The sequence below is a fragment of the Crotalus tigris genome, unplaced genomic scaffold (genome assembly GCF_016545835.1).
Source record: "Crotalus tigris isolate CLP2741 ecotype Arizona unplaced genomic scaffold, ASM1654583v1 scf7180000017611.44802233496:7321179, whole genome shotgun sequence".
Taxonomy (NCBI): Eukaryota; Metazoa; Chordata; class Lepidosauria; order Squamata; family Viperidae; genus Crotalus; species Crotalus tigris.
Genome location: NW_024096511.1, coordinates 2,944,342 through 2,962,463, shown reverse-complemented (window position 1 = coordinate 2,962,463; position 18,122 = coordinate 2,944,342). Strand labels below are relative to the sequence as shown.

Sequence of the window (18,122 nt, the reverse complement as noted above, 5' to 3'; positions counted from 1 at the left end):
ACAAATGGCTGTCCAATCTCTTCTTAAAGACTTCTAGTGTTGGAGCATTCACAGCTTCTGGAGGCAGGTTGTTCCACTGATTAATTGTTCTAACTGTTAGGAAGTTTTTCTTTAGTTCTAGGTTGCTTCTCTCTTAGGTTAGCTTCCATCCATTGCTTCTTGTCCTGCCTTCAGGTGCTTTGGAGATTAGTATTACTGATGTCAACTTAGAAATTCTTCTCAATATCTGAGAAGCCAATTGATTGCCTTAATTAAAATTGCACATGTTTTCAATTCTTACAAATATAACATTAATGGAGAATATTTGTAGCTCAGGTTGAAATGAGAGGTCCTTGGTGCTCTCTGAGCTTGCTTATTTTCTTGCAGATGTTTCATTACCCTAACTAGGTGACATCATCAGAAAATAAGCAAGCTCAGAGAGCAGCAAGAACTGCTCAAACATAAAATTCCTCTCACCTCTAGGACATGATTATCTTATTTTTAAAATAGCCTCAAATAAAGAGCACCTGACAGTGGGTGGGGTGAAGGCTACAGTCAACTATGTGAGTTTTGACTTGCATGGATTATCATTTTCAAATCAAAAAGTTCACATAATTCATATTACAATCTAAGCCAGGCTCAATAATTCAACCCAGCCCACTTCCAGTTGAAAATAATGAAAAACAAATAGGTTATAGCAGTTTGAGTTTTACTCATTCTTGATTATAAAAAAAATGGAAGTCTGATTTTCTGGTTCCTTCTGATTAGAGAACTGATTCTTGCTAAATGATCCCCAGAACAAATGGGGACATATTGGGTCATTTCTGGGTCTCCTATCTGAGATGAAGAGTTAAAACATGAGGTGGAGTTGGTACAACCTGGATCCTAACTATCCTAACTTTAAAGTGGCTTCAAATATCTGCCCTAATCAATGATAGGCAGTTCTACCTGAGATGATCCATATATATATCAAGCTGTTTTTCTTCCAGGAACCTTGTACAAAGAATAACTATTACATTGTAGCATCTTTATTAGGACAAAGCTCAAGAGATTGTATTCCTTGGGATTTGTCAACATTAAACATAGCATCTGGATATTCATCACCAATGCATAGCCATTCAGTTGAGTTATCCATCACGTTACTATAAATGACAACTGAAACAGTAAAAGTATCAAGCAACTGATTTATTGAGTTGTGGATTCAACCTTACTGGGTAATGTGGGTTTATTGTGAATCCTGTTCATACCATCTTCCAAAAAGTGTTACAGTTAAAAGGGCCTGAGAGATATTGTTCTGACTGATGAGTCGTCCATCTCTCAAAACCTAGGAATGAATGAAAGAATGTCAGTAATACAATTAGTTAAATAAGGTATAGATTTCTCCTATTAGCCGAGTCAAGGCATTTTTAAAGTAGGGGATTAAGAGGAGACATAGTTCTTATAACATAGTATAGAGACGATCCCAGAGTGATTACCCACATATTTGGATAAGGCTGGGAAAGACTCCTAACTATGAGAGCCACAGTTAGTCAATGTACATAATACTGAATTTGGATCAAGATGGAAAAATAATCATAGGACCCCCCATCAGTGGACATGTGGGTTAGGGCTGCTGGGAGATTTAATTAAGCAACATCTATAGGTCTATAGGTTTTCCACCTCTGAATTCAATAAATGTGGAGAAGCCAAAGTTAGCAACTGGGCTTAGCTCTGTAGGACCATAGGACGAACATCATCTGACGGCTCTTATTTTGATGATATTCAGGCAGCTTTTGAAGCCATGCAATATGTTTAATACAAATTGCTTACTCGCAACAAGACAGTTTAAAAATTGAGTATTTAGAAATAGGCATCCTTCCATATTACATATGGCATAATCTAAAATTAGAGATTACACTATACAGATGCTGGTAGTCCGCAACTTACAACTATAATTGTTCCTGGAATGCGACCGGGCCCAATTTTATGACCTTTTTGCAGCAGTCATTAAACGAATCACCATGGACATTAAGCAATCTCCACATTTGTTAAGGGAACCCATTGTCCACAATGGGTGAGTTTTGCTGGAAACCGGAATACCGATTGGTAGCAAAAAAAAAACCCTTCATAAATCATGATGATCATGTGACTACGAGTCATGGCAAAGACTGTAAAAGCAGTGTGGTTGCTAAATGCCCAAAATGTGATTATGTGATTATGAAGGGTCCCCAGCCATTGGAACTTTGAATCTGGGTCAGAAGTAGCCCTTAAGATCAGTCTTAAATTTGAACGATTGCTAAGTGACTGATTATAAATAAAGGACTAGGTGTATAACAAGTTAAGTAATACAGTATAACTATTAGCTGCATGGACAGCTTTATTTCATACAAAAAGAAAATAATTGATACCTATCTTCTGCTGCATAGAAAACATCATTTTTTCCTGTCCTTCCTACTTTAAATAGAGAAAAGACTCTGGATGGATGGTGTTTTCCCTTCTTTCAACACTCCTTCCCCCAATTCCCTTTGCTCCCTGAAGAAGCGAAATAGGAGGAACACAGTTTCCTCCTTCTGATATAAACAATCCAGTATTATTCTTTATGTATACGGGACTTTCTTTGGCTTGCTTTTGTTGTTGTTGTTAATTGCGAAGTCGTGTCCGACCCATCGCGACCCCATGGACAACGTTCCTCCAGGTCTTTCTGTCCTCTACCATCTTCTGGAGTCCATTTAAATTCACACCTACTGCTTCAGTGACTCCATCCAGCCATCTCATTCTCTGTCGTCCCCTTCTTCTGTTGCCCTCAATCTTTCCCAGCATTAGGCCCTTCTCCAGTGAGTCCTTCCTTCTCATTAGGTGGCCAAAGTATTTGAGTTTCAACTTCAGGATCTGGCCTTCTAAAGAGTAGTCGGGATTGATCTCTTCTAGGACTCACAGGTTTGAATGCCTTTCAGTCCAAGGGACTTGCAGGAGTCTTCTCCAGCACCATAGTTCAAAGGCCTCAATTCTTTTGCGTTGGCTTGCTTACTTTGGTTTAATTACAACCGTAGATAATGGCAAAATATAAATATGATGTAGATCAATCTCTGATCTATACAGGTGTGACACATTTAACAATGTGTGATATCCACACAAACTCAGATATCAAGCAAGGCAGTCAAGTAAAAGACACCACAGTGAGAAACCACATTTTTCTCAAAATTCAGTTTTGGCTTCCAAGAAGTGACCAAGACACTTTCTCCTTCTGAATCTTATTAAGGAATTTCTGCACTGCTTCTGTTCAAGACCAGTTTGGGTCACATCACCTTGACAATATTTGTATACTTAAGATGGGAAAGACCACCTTACCTACTATCTTTGGTGGACTTGTGAAAAAGCAAAGAAGTATTGGGGTATGATTCATATTTTAAGATTCTTAAAGTGAATATAAAAAATAAATCAGGAACTTTTATTTTAGGTTTAATGGACAAAACAACTTTTAAAAAACGTGGAGCCTTGTTTCTTAACAGCAGTAAGAATGTTTTATGCACAAAAACGGAAAGATACGTTCATTCCCAGAATAGTGACAAATAGCAGGAAAATTGATGGAACTACCAGAGATAGCTAAATCAACTGCTCTAATCAAAGAAAAGAATACATTCAAATTTGTTTCTAATTGGAAAATGCTTCTGGATGTCCCAAAGGTTCTTTTTCAGGAGGCAACTGGATTTTCTTTGAAGACGTTTTGCTTCTCATCCAAGCAGCTTCTTCAGCTGTGACCGGATGGTGGGGAATGGAAGGATTTATATTCCTTGTAAATAAAAAACAAGAAAGTCCACTTGCCTCCTGAAAAAGCACCTTTGGGACAACCATGACTTGGATGACTGAGAATCTCCACAGACATTTCGCTTCTGGATGTTGTTTTTGAGATGGGGGGGGGGGGAATGAAACTTTGGCTTTGGATTTTGCTGATTAGTTAAGTTTGTTGTTATAGAAATATTAAGTATGTAAAAATAAGAGGTTGGGGCTGTCATGTTATTATGATATTCTACTAAGCTAAAAAGAGTCAGACGCCAATGCTTTCCTTCTTTTTCATCTTTATCATGCACTTTTTCCTTTCCCCTTTTCCTCTTCCCCCCTGTTTTCCCCACTACTTTCATTTTCATTTGTATGTTATACTTTGATAAATTTAATAAAATTATAATTAAAAAAAAACACCTTACCCGAAACCCTCCAGGGGCCAAACGAATCCCACTGAGTAAAACCTCTGGGAAGACGTAGTTTGTGCTAAATGTGCCACTGAGAGAATAGAATTCAAATATGGAGTCTGCAGTAGTGACTGGCTTGCCACAGGTCTGAATGTGTGTACCTTCACACTTCAGCAATGTGCAGATCTGGAAGGAGAAGAAAACAATACTTGGGGAAGTACTCATTATAGAGGAACTAGGTTGCTACTATCAGAAAAGGAACTGCAAACCAGTTGTCTTAATTTCCTCCATAGGAAGGAACTTCTGTGGAACACACTCATGTGAATGTTGGTGGCTGGGGGAGAGGCCCGACTGATTGTTGACACAGAATTAGCAGATGAAGGCACAAATTCAGCTTGGCATGAGAGGAATTCCTGGTGTCATGGCGACCAAGGACTTGCAGCTATATACATCATAGTATATCAAGGTTGTCCTCGACCTACGACACAATTGAGCCTAAAATATCTATTGCTAAGCGAGACATGTGTTAATTGGGTTTTGCCCCATTTTATGGCCTTTGTTGCTACAGTTGTTAAGTGGATCACTGCGGCTGATAAGTTAGCAACTCGGTTGTTAAATGAATCTGATTTCCCCATTGACTTTGCTCATCAAAAGGTTGCAAAAGGGGATCACAGCAATGGTCATAAGTATGAAACAGTTGCCAAATGTCTGAATTTTGATCACATGGGGATGCTACAGAGATGCTGGGTAGAATTGCCGTAATTAAAATGAACATATTACCTAAAATATTATTCCTATTTCAATGTATACCAATTAGATTAGAAAAGGAATTCTTTCAAAATTTCAACCAAACCATACTTAAATTCATTTGGCAAGGGAAAAAACCAAGGATTAAATTAAAATTATTACAGGATGCTAAGGAAAGGGGGGGCTTCGGCCTCCCCGATCTGGAAAAATACTATCAATCTACAATTCTACTGTGGGTGTGGGACTGGATTCGACTGGAAAATCAGAGATTATTAAAACTGGACGGTCATGACATGCAGACTGGATGGCATGCCATATTATGGGATGAGAAGCATAAAGTTCACCAGTGCTTCTGGAGGCACTACGTCAGACGGGCACTAATAGATGTATGGATCAAAATTTGACGACAAAACTATAGGCAAGTCCCCAATTGAATCTCAACACTAGAAATGTACATACACCCAAGGTTTATTCAGCTGGGGAAAGTAATAACCTATAAAAACATACTAGACGAGAGAGGAGAATTAAAATCAAGGAAGAATCTCCAAGATGCAGGGATAGAATTAGAATGGTGGGCATACCTCCAACTTCAAGCAAGATATAGGAAAGATAAAAAAGAGTGGGGTATAAAGATAGAACTGACAGAACTAAATAAAATTTTATTAGGTCCCGAGGATAAAATGATTAAAAAAATATATCATTTTCTTTTAGATCAGACAATGTATGAAGAATAGGTTAAGGAGACCATGTTAATTTGGAGTAGGGATTTTGGTTTCAGTATCGACCTGCATATTTGGCAAGAACTGTGGGAAAGGAATAGGAAACTCACCTTAGCTACCTCATACAAGGAAAATCTTTACAAGATGTTTTATAGATGGCATTTCCCACCCATAAGGCTAGCCAAAATGGGTTCAAACATCTCACCCCTATGCTGGAAATGTAAAACAGCAATAGGTTCATATTACCATATGTGGTGGGAATGCCCAAAGACTCGTGAGTATTGGAACAGGACACGAAAATGGTTGAGGGATATATTAACACTGGACTTAGAGTTAAAACCTGAACTCTTCTTATTGGGAATAACGACAGAAAAATACGACAAGGGAACAATCTACCTGCTGCTACACATCCTGACTGCAGCTAGGCTTGCTTTTGCGCAAAAATGGAAGAGCAAGGAAATTCCCACAGAGGAAGAGCTAATACATAAAATATTAGCATGTGCGGAAATGGATAGGCTCACAATGATAATAATAATAATAATAGTAAAGTTGGAAGGGACCTTGGAGGTCATCTAGTCCAACCCCCTGCTCGGGCAGGAAACCCTACACCATTTCGGACAAATGGCTGTCCAGTCTCTTCTTAAAAACTTCCAGTGTTGGAGCATTTACTGCTTCTGGAGGCAGGCTGTTCCACTGATTAATTGTTCTCACTGTCAGGAAGTTTCTCCTTAGTTCTAGGTTGCTTCTCTCCTTGATTAGTTTCCACCCGTTGCTTCTTGTCCTGCCTTCAGGTGCTTTGGAAAATAGCTTAATTCCCTCTTCTTTATGGCAGCCCCTGAGATATTGGAATACTGCTATCATGTCCCCCCTTGTCCTTCTCTTCGTTAAACTAGACATACCCAATTCTCGCAACCGTTCCTTATATGTTTTAGCCTCCAGTCCCCTAATCATCTTTGTTGCTCTTCTCTGTACTCTTTCTAGAGTCTCAACATCTTTTTTACATCGTGGTGACCAAAACTGGATGCAGTATTCCAAGTGTGGCCTTACCAAGGCATTGAAGAGTGGTATTAATACTTCGCGTGATCTTGATTCTATCCCTCTGTTAATGCAGCCTAGTACTGTGTTGGCCTTTTTGGCAGCTGCCGCACACTGCTGGCTCATATTTAACTGATTGTCTACTAGGACTCCGAGGTCCCTCTCACAGTTACTACTATTGAGCATGGTGCCACCTATGCTGTACTTGTGCATTTGGTTTTTCTTGCCTAAATGTAGAACCTTGCTTTTTTCACCATTGAATTTCATTTTGTTAGTTAGTGCCCAGTGTTCAAGTCTGTCCAGATCCTTCTGTACCTGAAGCCTGTCTTCTGGAGTGTTGGCTATTCCTGCCAGCTTGGTGTCATCTGCAAATTTGATGAGTTCCCCATCTATCCCTTCATCCAAATCGTTGATGAAGATGTTGAAGAGTACTGGGCCCAGAACAGAGCCCTGGGGCACCCCACTACACACTTCCCTCCATATAGATGCAGTTCCATTGAGGACCACTCGCTGAGTACGGCCGGTCAGCCAGCTACGGATCCATCTGGTGGTGGTTCTGTCTACCCCACATTTTTCTATCTTGTCAAGTAGTAGGTTGTGATCTACTTTATCAAATGCCTTACTGAAGTCCAAGTAAATTATGTCCACAGCATTCCTCTGATCCACTAATTTTGTCACTTGGTCAAAGAATGCAATAAGATTTGTCTGGCATGATCTATTTTTGACAAACCCATGTTGGCTTTTAGTAATGACTTTGTTTGCCTCTAGGTGTTCGTTGATTCGTTGTTTGATTATCTTTTCCAGGATCTTCCCAGGTATTGAGGTCAGGCTGATAGGTCTGTAATTTCCTGGATCCATTTTTTTTCCTTTTTTGAGGATGGGAACTACATCAGCTCTTTTCCAGTCCTCTGGTAGTTCCCCTGTGTTCCAGGATCTTTGAAAAATATAGTTCAGTGGCTCCGATATCACATCTGCCAGTTCCTTGAGAACTCTGGGGTGTAATCCATCTGGTCCTGGCGATTTGAACTCATCTAGGCTGGACAGGTGCTCCCTAACCATTTTCTTGCCTATCTTAACTTGTGTTTCTGTTTTGTTTTTTATGGCACTATTTTTGATAGGTTGGTCTGTTTTTTCCCTTTGTGTAAAGACAGATGCAAAAAATGAGTTAAATAGTTCTGCTTTCTCCCTGTTGCTTGTCATGATATTAAAAGACAAATGTGGATCAGTTTATTATGAAACCTGGGATAAATTTTACTGCTGGAGGAATTTGAAGAGGACGGTCGGGATTAAAGATGAATGTTAAGATAGAAATATATGTTATTTTAGAACAAGTATTGTATATGTAGAGATGAAGAATTGATTGTAAAAAGTGGAATAATCTGATAAGAATGTATATACTGGAATGTCATGTTAAAGTGTTTGTTTTTAAATGTATTATAAATAAAATTTGGAAAAAGAAGGTTGTAACCGTGAAAATTGGTCGTAGGCCACTTTTTTCAGTGCCGTTGTAACTTAGAAAAGGTCACTAAATGAACGGTTGTAAGTTGAGGACTACCTGTGGTTTGCTGGATATGTACATTCCAGTTTCTCTCTCTCTCTCTCTCTCTCTCTCTCTCTCTCTCTCTCTCTCTCTCTCTCTCCTTGTGTTTTTCAAACTGTGTGGACTTTGACTCCCAGAATTCCCCAGATAGCAATGCCTTTGCAAGTAAAAGATAGCTTCAAAAATAATTTGGCATTTGCATGCTGCCAAATCTTCTGCCATTTTTATATTTCCTTTTTTAAAATAAAACAAAATTTCCCCTAACTTCAACAAACAAAAGCCAAACAGAATTAGTAGAATTAATCTGCTCAAAACATAACTAATACTAAATCATAGTAACTATGATATATAAACTTAAAATGTAGTCAACATCAAAGCAGCAACAGCAGAGAAGTTTAGCAAATGTGTTTCAGATCAATGTGTTTGTTGATTAAAGTGGCCAGGGAAATAAATATATCTCTGCCAGATGCCAAAAAGAAAATGTCTCTCAGCTGCCTGGAGGTCAATAGCATAGAAGGAAGGGGAAGAATAGTGAGATGAAGGAATAGGCAAAGCTTATTGAGAGAGGAATACTACAATGGGAGCCACCACTGAAAAGGCCCATTCCTAGATGGTTGCATGTTTATTTCATTACAAAATCCCAAATTTATGGTGGACCTCAGCCTGACAGAAATAACCTATCATTTCAAACACAACTTCCGATTCCATACATTTGGCAGGCTCCAGGGAGTCATCAGGTTTAGTGTACAGGTGGGCCAGCATTCTGTGTAAAATAAATACTCATAGCATTGGGAGGGTCCTTTATCCAAATATTCACAGCTTATTGACTCGATATCAATACTTCCACTGACTGTTATCCGAACATATTTATGCAATGTATTCTTACATGATTGCCATTTTGGCAGCCACCAAAAGTTTCAATGAATATAAGGCTCATTAATTCGAATCCAGATAATTAAAGGATGAAATCAAATATCCTATTCTTATGGCAGCCAGTGTCAGTTTCTTACAAGACATGGTAATAAAGTTTCCAGAGCTCTGTGTGATGGAACATTACCATCCATTCTCCCAAGAATAAGAAATTTAGGACTTACTTTTCTTCTTGCTCATAGAGACTTTATTCATCATGTGTACGATGCAGCCACAAAGTGATCGATTGGATCGATTATTTAAACTAAAAAAGTATACTTAAGATTCCAAGCAAGATGTTGAGAATAAAGTGCTGAAGTTTATCTAGACATCAGCCTGCAAATTTAGTGGGCATCTAGTCTTTCATCTTTTCCTCTTGCATTTTCCCCCATAAATAAAAGAATACCTGTAAGTAATATTGTCCTTCAGCCACATGCAAATCATCGAATGCCCCTAGCACATAAAGTTCATCTTCTAGTACCGGTTCTTCCCTCATCCTGTAGCTTAAATGGCAGCAGAGACTATTCTGGCACACTGTAATATTGTCAACTTGTTTTGTAAGCTTAGAAAAGGTGAATGGATCATGGAAAAGCAATTCAGTGAAAGTAGGGTACTCATGAAACTGGTCAATAGTTGTGGCATACAAGCTCCAGTTAATACTAGGAAGAGAGGTGGGAAAACGAGAAGGATGGGAATAGATTTCTGCAACCAAAAGGTGCCCATTCATCGATTTATCATCATAATGATATGCTTGGGATCCAGATGGTGTGTAGATACCACTGCCTAAAAAATGACAAGAATAAAAGCCATTTTTCTCATCCTGTCTTTGCAAGACATACAGTATACATTATTTCTTCTAACCCACCCCCAAACATATTTAAGAAAACCCCCCAAAAATACACACATATAATTCTGAAAAAAGACCAAGAAATGTATTCATATACCCACGAATTCACCCAAGCCACCCAAAAGCTTTCTCTTTTCCTTTTTTTTTTTACTTTGATGAGCAAGAATAGAATAGGAAGAGAACCAGTAGAGTTCCAGGCTCTCACTTTTTTTAAAAAAAAAGTGGTATTTATGATCAGCAATGCAAGGAAACCAAGCAAAACTTGGCTATTACTGCAGGATCCAATCTAGGTCAGTCACCAGGAGCAGCCATTTTGTCTTCCGAGCTTTCGGATTCATACTGGAGCTCATCTTCAGGAAACTTCGCTCTAGCAGAGTGGATGCTTTGAGCCATTCTGTGTGTGATATTTATATGGTGCCTGCTGCATGTGACTTTTTAGATGTTGATTGGAGTGTTGATGACTAGATATTAAGTCATTGGCTGTTGTTTGCTTCTACTGCCAAGCCTTCGCCTCCTAAGTACTTGTACCATATAAATACCACACAAAGTGCACACTCTGCTAGAGAGAAGTTCCCTGAAGATGGGCTCCAGTACAAGAGTCCAAAAGCTCAGAAGACAAAACCGCTGGTTCTGTTGACCGACCCAGGTTGGATCCTGCAACGTTATGGGGAAATGGGTGAGCAAAATTTATGTGTATGCAGTGCTTTTTTTGTAAAAAAAAAAAAAAAAAAAGGTGCTGGAACTTACACATGTTATACAACCCGCCTTGCCTACCCTACAAGGTTCCATCCAAAAAAGATGCCGTAACTCTGTTCTGGGTGTTCTGTAACAAAAAAAAGCCCTGTGTGTACGTATTTATTTTATTTTATTTTATTTTATTAAAAGTATCTGATAGATAATAATGTAAAGATAATGTATGTTAACACGTGATAAATATCTCAGTATATGTATGGGGGAGAGTTGGGAAAAAATAAAAAAGTTTAAATAAAAAAAAAGAAACAAATACCAATCGATCCTTTTATCTCAACCAGTATGTTACCTGTCATTCTCAAGGAAGTATTGTGAGTATTAGCTGCCAGAACATTGACACGCATGCCCATGGCCCAAGCTGAATGGAATTCGATAGCAGTTAAATGTGGGAGGACGTTCATCCAGGCTGTAGGGAAAAGGATGGTGTCCACCGAGAGCTGGCTTACGAGGGCCACAGCGGGATTGTGGAAGAGAATGTCAAAGCAAGTGAAGAGGCCAAATTTTCCAAATGTGGTATTGAAGGTTACAGGTTCAGGCTCTTTAGGGAAATCAAATTGACGCTCTAGCTGAAACAGGTTAAACTGTTAAAAAGATAACACATTTAGGAAATAAATGAGGTGTTTTTCAGTAAACATATGAACAGCATTTAACACTGACATCTGCAAGTCATTTTAATTGAAAGTGAAAGTGTAACACATTTTAAAATAAGAGGGGGGGGGGGAAATCCAAAACTTTTTAAAATTCTGATTGACCTGTTTTCCTGGAACCTCTGGGCCTATTAATACTGTAGCATCAGCACCCACTAGGTGGGAAGCTCTTCTTCATGTAACTGAGATTGTTTTTTATGATGCACCCTGTCACCCCAAATATGGGAAGAAGAAATATTTTGCCTGTATCAACCCAGTCTAGGGCTATCCCCAGGCAGCAGTCGCTACTGCAACAATCATTTTTATGATTGTTAACTCCCTTTAACTCTTTGTTAGCAATCTAAATTTAACACATACACACATATATGTGTGTGTTTGTGTGTGTGTGTGTTAAATTTGGATCGCTAACAAAGAGTTAAAGGGAAGCTGGTATAGCTATTTCGAGCTCCTTAGCTCTTATCAGTCAGCTACACCCTTCTGAGATTCGAACTGGGCTGCTTCCCATATACATATGCATATGCATATACATATACACATACACATATACATATACACATACACACACACACACAAATATGAAAAAAGGAAAACAAATCTTTGCTATTATCTATTTTAAATATTTCCTTCGGGGCTCAATTTTGGTTTCAGCATTGAAATAATCTTGATTACATATGTGATATCATTGGGTACAACAAAATCTAGACAAACTCTAAACAAATGGGGATATATGGTGGCTTCTGTTCTGTGAGATTATGGTAACATGCAGACAACAAATATGACTACCTGCCTTTTGTGTCACAGTCAATGTACACTTGAGTACCTCATGGCAACTCAATTAATGTGGCTAGTTTCTGGGCAATATCTGTTTAATTTGTTTAATGTGTATATATTTTAATCTTGTATTTTATTCAAGTAGTCCTAAACGTACATTGGTTATTTAATGACCTCGACACTAAACAGTCATTTAATGACCGTTCAAAGTTACAACAGCTCGTACAAAACGGACTTATGTTTTTCTCACTTACAACTGTTGCAGCCTCCCTAAGGTCACATGATCAAAATTCAGGTGCTTGGCAACTGGTTCATATTTATGACAGTTTCAGGGTCCCGAGGTCATTGATCACCTTTTGTGGCCTTCTGACAAGCAAAGTCAATGGGGAATCCAGGTTCACTTAACGACTGTGTTACTAACTTAACAAATGCAAACATTCACTTAACAACTGTGGCAAGAAAAGTCATAAATTGGGGCAAATTCACTTAACAAATGTTTCACTTACCAACATAAATTTTGTGCTTGATTTTGGTCATAATTCAAGGACTACCTGTATTTTAAATTTTATGTTATATAATATGCCTTATTTTAATTGTGATGCTTCTGACGTGAATAAACACACATCACTGGGAGAAAACATAATTATTTAATATGTAAATCTGATATTGGATTGCATTCCAAAACTATTGAAGTTTATATTGTGTAAAAGTTGAACTCTGGCTCTATCAAGACTAGGTTTCAGCTAAATTATTATTTTAGTTAAATGGAAAGAACATGCTTCAGGGTGCCAAAGAATGGATTCAAGAGATGTGGTTCTTAATCAGTGGTGGGATTCAGCCAGTTCGCACCAGTTTGGCAGAACTGGTAGCTAATTTTTTGTTGCCAGGCCCAGAATGGACTTCTGGAAAGAGCATCCACACAGAGAACCAGTTGTTCACATATTTGAATCCCACCCCTGTTCTTAATTGATTTTGGAATACCTTCCTTTATATTGTAAAAATGAGACGACAAAACAATATTGCTTCCATATTTATTAATAGATTAAAAGCTGAGGTAATTAATACTATTTATTTTGCTTTTTTACCCTCTTAAGCTTATTTTTAATCATTTTAATCTTGTATTTTGACTTTTGTATTATTTTTTATCTTCATTACATTTCTGTAATAAAAAAAGAAACCAAAAAGGGAGGAATAAAAGAAGGAAGACAAATAGGCAGGGAAGGAGGGAGGAAGACAGGAAGGAAAGAAGGGAGGGAAGGAGGAAGGGAAGGAGGGAGGGAGGTTGGGAGGAAGGGAGGAAGGAAGGAGGAAGTGAAGGAAGAAGAAGGAAGGGAAGGGAAGGGAAGGGAAGGGAGGAAGGAAGGGAGGGGGGAGGGAGGAGGGAGGGAGGAAGGAAGGAAGGAAGGAAGGAAGGAAGGAAGGAAGGAGGAAGTGAAGAAAGGAAGGAAGAAGAATGAACGGAAGGAAGGAAATAAATCTGCCAAATTAGGACTACATTATATAGGATGCCCAAAGCTCTCTTCCACTCTATATATCTGTTATGCTAAATCACTTTTGCTACATGCAATTCAGTTATCCTTCTGAAATCTCAAAGTTGGAATATGCTCTAGTGGATATATTCAGCCTCTGATGTTTAAAATAAAATTAACTCATAAAGGGGGATGTGCTTGTGTTTTGTGGGGTTTATGGAGAAATAACAATTTCTTAAAAAATAAACTGTGAAATTTGTAACCTTACCTTGTGGTACCGTGCCACCAGCTTTCCCTCTGAATCAAAGACAACATTTGTGTTGTACTGATAGTGGCCATCGCCAGGGCATTTTGAGTCCTCATTACTACATTCCTTCTTATCACCCATGTTGGCAACCACATAGATCGAATTGTTCCTGGCCAGACAGCTTAGCCTTTTTTGGACTGGAGCAGGTCCAAATCTAAATATGAGGAATCACAGAACTGAAGGATTAGTGCAACTGACCTTTGGGAGTTTACCTCCATGTTGGAGGACAAAATACAGAAAAAGACACCAAAACAGGCAATAAATCAGAAGCAAGGCTATTTCTTTTTTTTTTTTTTTCAAAAAAAAGGCTATTTCTTTTTAAAATATGAAAAAGAAGAAGAAAAAAGAGCCATGGAGATTGGAATAGGTGAGCTTTAGATGCTGTAAACTCTTTACTCTCCAAGCTATATTTCTATGTTTTTTTTCTTTTTTAACTGAAGAGGAAAAGTTGCTGGAAGTAATTAGGCACTTTCAATCAGTGGAACATCAGTTCCCTGGGGAAAAGATGAAATGAATCCTTCTGGCACTGGTTCCCTACTGAGACGTACATAGTAATAGTAATAATATAATTTAGTAGGTTGTTTATAAATATCTCTCTCTCTCTCTCTCTCTCTCTCTCTCTCTCACACACACACACACACACACAAAGACTGGAAAGGGAATCTTTGGGTTGATTATGAGAGCATGAATAGCACTACTAGGCCAACAAATTGCTTAAATCTAGACTCCCTGACTTTTCTTAATAAAAAACATAAATCCTTGCAAATGTGTTCTATGCATTTCATAAGTAATTGGTGGCTTTTATAAGAGATGGCTATAATAAATACTTGGTAGTTAAAAATAATTTCATTCTATTAAAAAGAATTTGTGGCTGTAAAGAGATCTTTTCTTCCTAATTTTCTTTCACTTTGCTTTTCTCTATTAAATGTGATTCTGTGCTCCAGACTTCCTTTTTTCCCAAATGATGTCTCACGGGTTGTGGAATGTTGCCTTTTCTTGTGCCAAAATGTAATTTTGACCAAGGCATTGAAATTTAGCAGGGATGAAAAAAATGATAATACTAATTGCTAAGTAAGGGCAAAATACTGACAAAAATGCTTGGTTTCTTAAGGTCTCTGCAAGAGATGAGGATGGGTAGCAAGCTAGATAGAAATGGTTCTGCCAACATGCTTGCGCTCTTCTCTGGAGGAGCAAGCTTTGAATGAAAAATTTTCTTTGGGAGTCATGCTGAATTTCATGATAGCAGTTAACTATCTTTAACTAAACTTGAAAAGCTAAGCATTCCTGTATGTGTAGATCTAGGATGACCCTATTTGAGACACCATCACCCCTCTAGGAACATAAGAAAAAGGGAACAGTGACTGGGTCAGCTAAGGCTGGCTAGATGCTAGTTTAAGTTCAAATTTGCATTCTGTTGCAAACATTTTGGGGGATCTTGAAGTAGATACCATTTTTCATCCTATTCCTTGAGAGGTTAAAGAGACAGAAGTAGAGATTATGTGCACTGCCCAAGCTCTATAGAGAAAGTTTGCTATAAAGATATACTTATGCTCATTTCTGACAATTATTTCAACTTAAATTAAATCCATCTCAGTCTATTTAGCTGACAGATACTGCATAAAAGCAAAGCACAAGATACCTTTCAGGGTCAGTACATGGAATCCAGTTGACCTCTGGGTCTGGAATGTCCTCAAGGTAAGGATAAAGGGCTTCTCTGGTGAAGAAAAATCCATATATGCCATCTTCTGGAGTCACGATGATATGTGCTCCCTGTCAAAAGAAGTGAAGCTAAAGCTACTTCCCTTGCAGGACAACCGTTTTACCCACAAATGCATTTTAGCAAGTAGTACCCAATACCTGTTTTGCTGCTTTTTGGATGGCATCTTCTAAGATGTCCATATTCTGGTTCATCAATTTTAAGGCCTCTTCAGGGGAAACAGGCTTTATTGTGGCTTCTGGCTGTATGACTACATGTTCGTATACTGCCGCAGTGTATTTGTCCAATTCTAAAGCCTTCAGGCCTCCCATGAGTATAAAAATAAAAGCATGCTGTAAAGATGAAGAGGAGTCCATTGCCATGTCCTTATAGACTGGAGAGCAAGAAAAACAAGATCGAACAGGGAGATCTAGTGAAGACAGAGTGTTGGGAAAGATCACATATCTAGTCAGATGATCCCGGATAGCGTGATTGCTTCAGCTATTGAGCTGTGATAGAGTGTACCTTGAAATCAGTAATAACCCTGTTGTGTAGTGGGTTTATCAGAGGCATTAACCCGACCGGTTTAATGCAACAACATTTATTGTAACAGAAAACAGAACTGGCTTAACAGACAGCCTGACGGCTATTTATACTTGCCGCCTCTAGGCGGCGACCAATATATTCAAATGGTGTTTTCATGCTTAAACTTTGTTTTTCCTCCAAAACAGTTGGAGACTCATTTAAACAAAAACATATTAACTCTTCGTATCAGTACTTAACAGACCCAATGCACTTTGAACTTTTTATGCTTCCAACCATATTTCTATCTTTTTGATTCTAATTCAAATAACAACCCAAAAGAAGGAACAAACAGTTGAATCTGTATGGTGGGATTCAGTATGAGCAAACAGACATATTATTGTGCTCTTCCTCTTTAAGAAAAAAAAGAATATTGTACTATTTTTCTATAAATATTCCAGTATTAAATATATAGCCTGAAATCTAGGTTCTCTAGATTATAGGCAGTCCTCAACTTATAAATGGTTGCTTAATGACCAGATTTACGACTGACCCTTCCCAAAAGCTACTTATGGCCCGATTTTGAAGTTACAATGGCCACACTCACTTCTGTTACTGTCAAGTACAGTCTCCCAAGATTAATGCTATTGCCTCAGTTTGCCTTTGTCTTTTCTGGGCAAGTGGGAACACTTCTAAACAAACATTTACAATAGAATACTTTTTAAAGCAATTATCTTAACTGGAAATAAAACAAAAAACAAGCAAACAACCGATAACATTAAAACTTGTTTCACTCACCTTCCTTCTTTGCAACTTCTACTTTTTGCTTTACTTTCTGTTTCCAGAAGAATTAGAGGCTGTCCAAAATTATATCTGGCTGAATGCCTGGAAGATGCGGTTCTTTGTACTGGAATGCCCCTTCAATTTTGACTTACAGTTAACACATTGCTTTCCTAATCCTATTAGGCACCTAGTACAAGCTGATTAGACCTCTCAGACTTCTGTCTGTCTTTCCAGGGAGAAACAAAGTTGCCCATCATTTCAATCTGGCATAATTTCAATCTGGAATAGAAACTGGATAACTATTGTAATGTACTGAGTGTCAGAATCCAATTATATTTCATCTTTAAATTATCAAATATAGAAACTCCCAATTCTGCCTTCTCTGGATTCTGCCATAAGAGGGAGAGAAGGGGGAGAACAAAGGGGCTTTATGGCCCTCACTTCCTTCTTTACACTTCAAAGAGCTGAATGCTGAATGTGTGTTTATTGTAACCTCGAAGTGTTAGCATACCAAAGGAGAGTAATTGCCTTTCATGTAGTTATCTGAAGTCTCCATCCAGACGGAAGAAAGAAGAAAGGGAGTGGAATTGTGATACTTGAAACTATCACTGGAAGGGGGGTTGATTGGGTGGGACTACTGGGGAACCCCTTAAAACCTTGAATGGGAGAGCTTGAACCCCAAGTCCTGTCTAGCATGCCTGCAACCATTTTCTCTTAATAAAGGATTCCTGTTGGAAGAATTATTCCAAGAGTTCTGTCTTCTTAAGATGCAAAGTGGGGTGGGTCCTTACATTAGACAGGACTTGCAAAATTAATCCACCTGGAAGGGAGACCCTTGCCGGGGGATTTTGCAAAAATTTACCATGTCAGACAATGGAGCAAGAGAGGGGGAAAACTCCCTGGAAAGAGAGCCGCTGACCCAGTTGGAACCTTGCCAGATGTTGGGATCCGAGAGGCCAGATTCCTCAGGAGAAGAAGTGGTGGAGACACAGGACCACAAGCCTCGCTGGTCGATGGGCGTTGGAAAGAAAAGTGAGTGGGGAAAGGAATCAAGAAAGGTGACCCTGAGACGGGGGACCAAGCAACCAGAATGGAAGCAGGAGATGGAGAAATCCCTGCACGCAAGTGAAGAGGGAGGAAGCTGGGCACCGTACTCAGACTGGATCCTAGAGAAAGCTATTGACCTGATGAAGAGAACTCTCAGCTCCCTAGGAGAGGAGAATACTGAACCCTAC

General features: G+C 38.7%; 1 protein-coding gene across 3 annotated transcripts; it reads right to left on the bottom strand.

Moving 5' to 3' along the window:
- Positions 1-104: 104 nt before the first annotated feature.
- LOC120299293 (pantetheinase-like) lies at positions 105-17,058 on the bottom strand. Of its 3 annotated transcripts, XM_039323984.1 has the most exons (9): positions 16,903-17,012; positions 15,744-16,012; positions 15,526-15,656; positions 13,848-14,040; positions 10,982-11,273; positions 9,502-9,878; positions 4,161-4,331; positions 1,191-1,303; positions 105-226 (listed from the first exon to the last, which is right to left on the bottom strand). In XM_039323984.1, the coding sequence occupies exons 2-8, from the start codon at positions 15,963-15,965 to the stop codon at positions 1,205-1,207; spliced, it is 1,485 nt and encodes a 494-aa protein (XP_039179918.1). In that variant the 5' UTR covers positions 15,966-16,012; positions 16,903-17,012; the 3' UTR covers positions 105-226; positions 1,191-1,204. The 3 variants fall into 3 exon arrangements, with proteins under 3 accessions (XP_039179918.1, XP_039179910.1, XP_039179901.1); XM_039323976.1 differs by lacking the exon at positions 105-226 and having other exon boundaries at positions 1,144-1,303; positions 15,744-15,976; positions 16,903-17,058; XM_039323967.1 differs by lacking the exon at positions 105-226 and having other exon boundaries at positions 1,144-1,303.
- Positions 17,059-18,122: the final 1,064 nt, after the last annotated feature.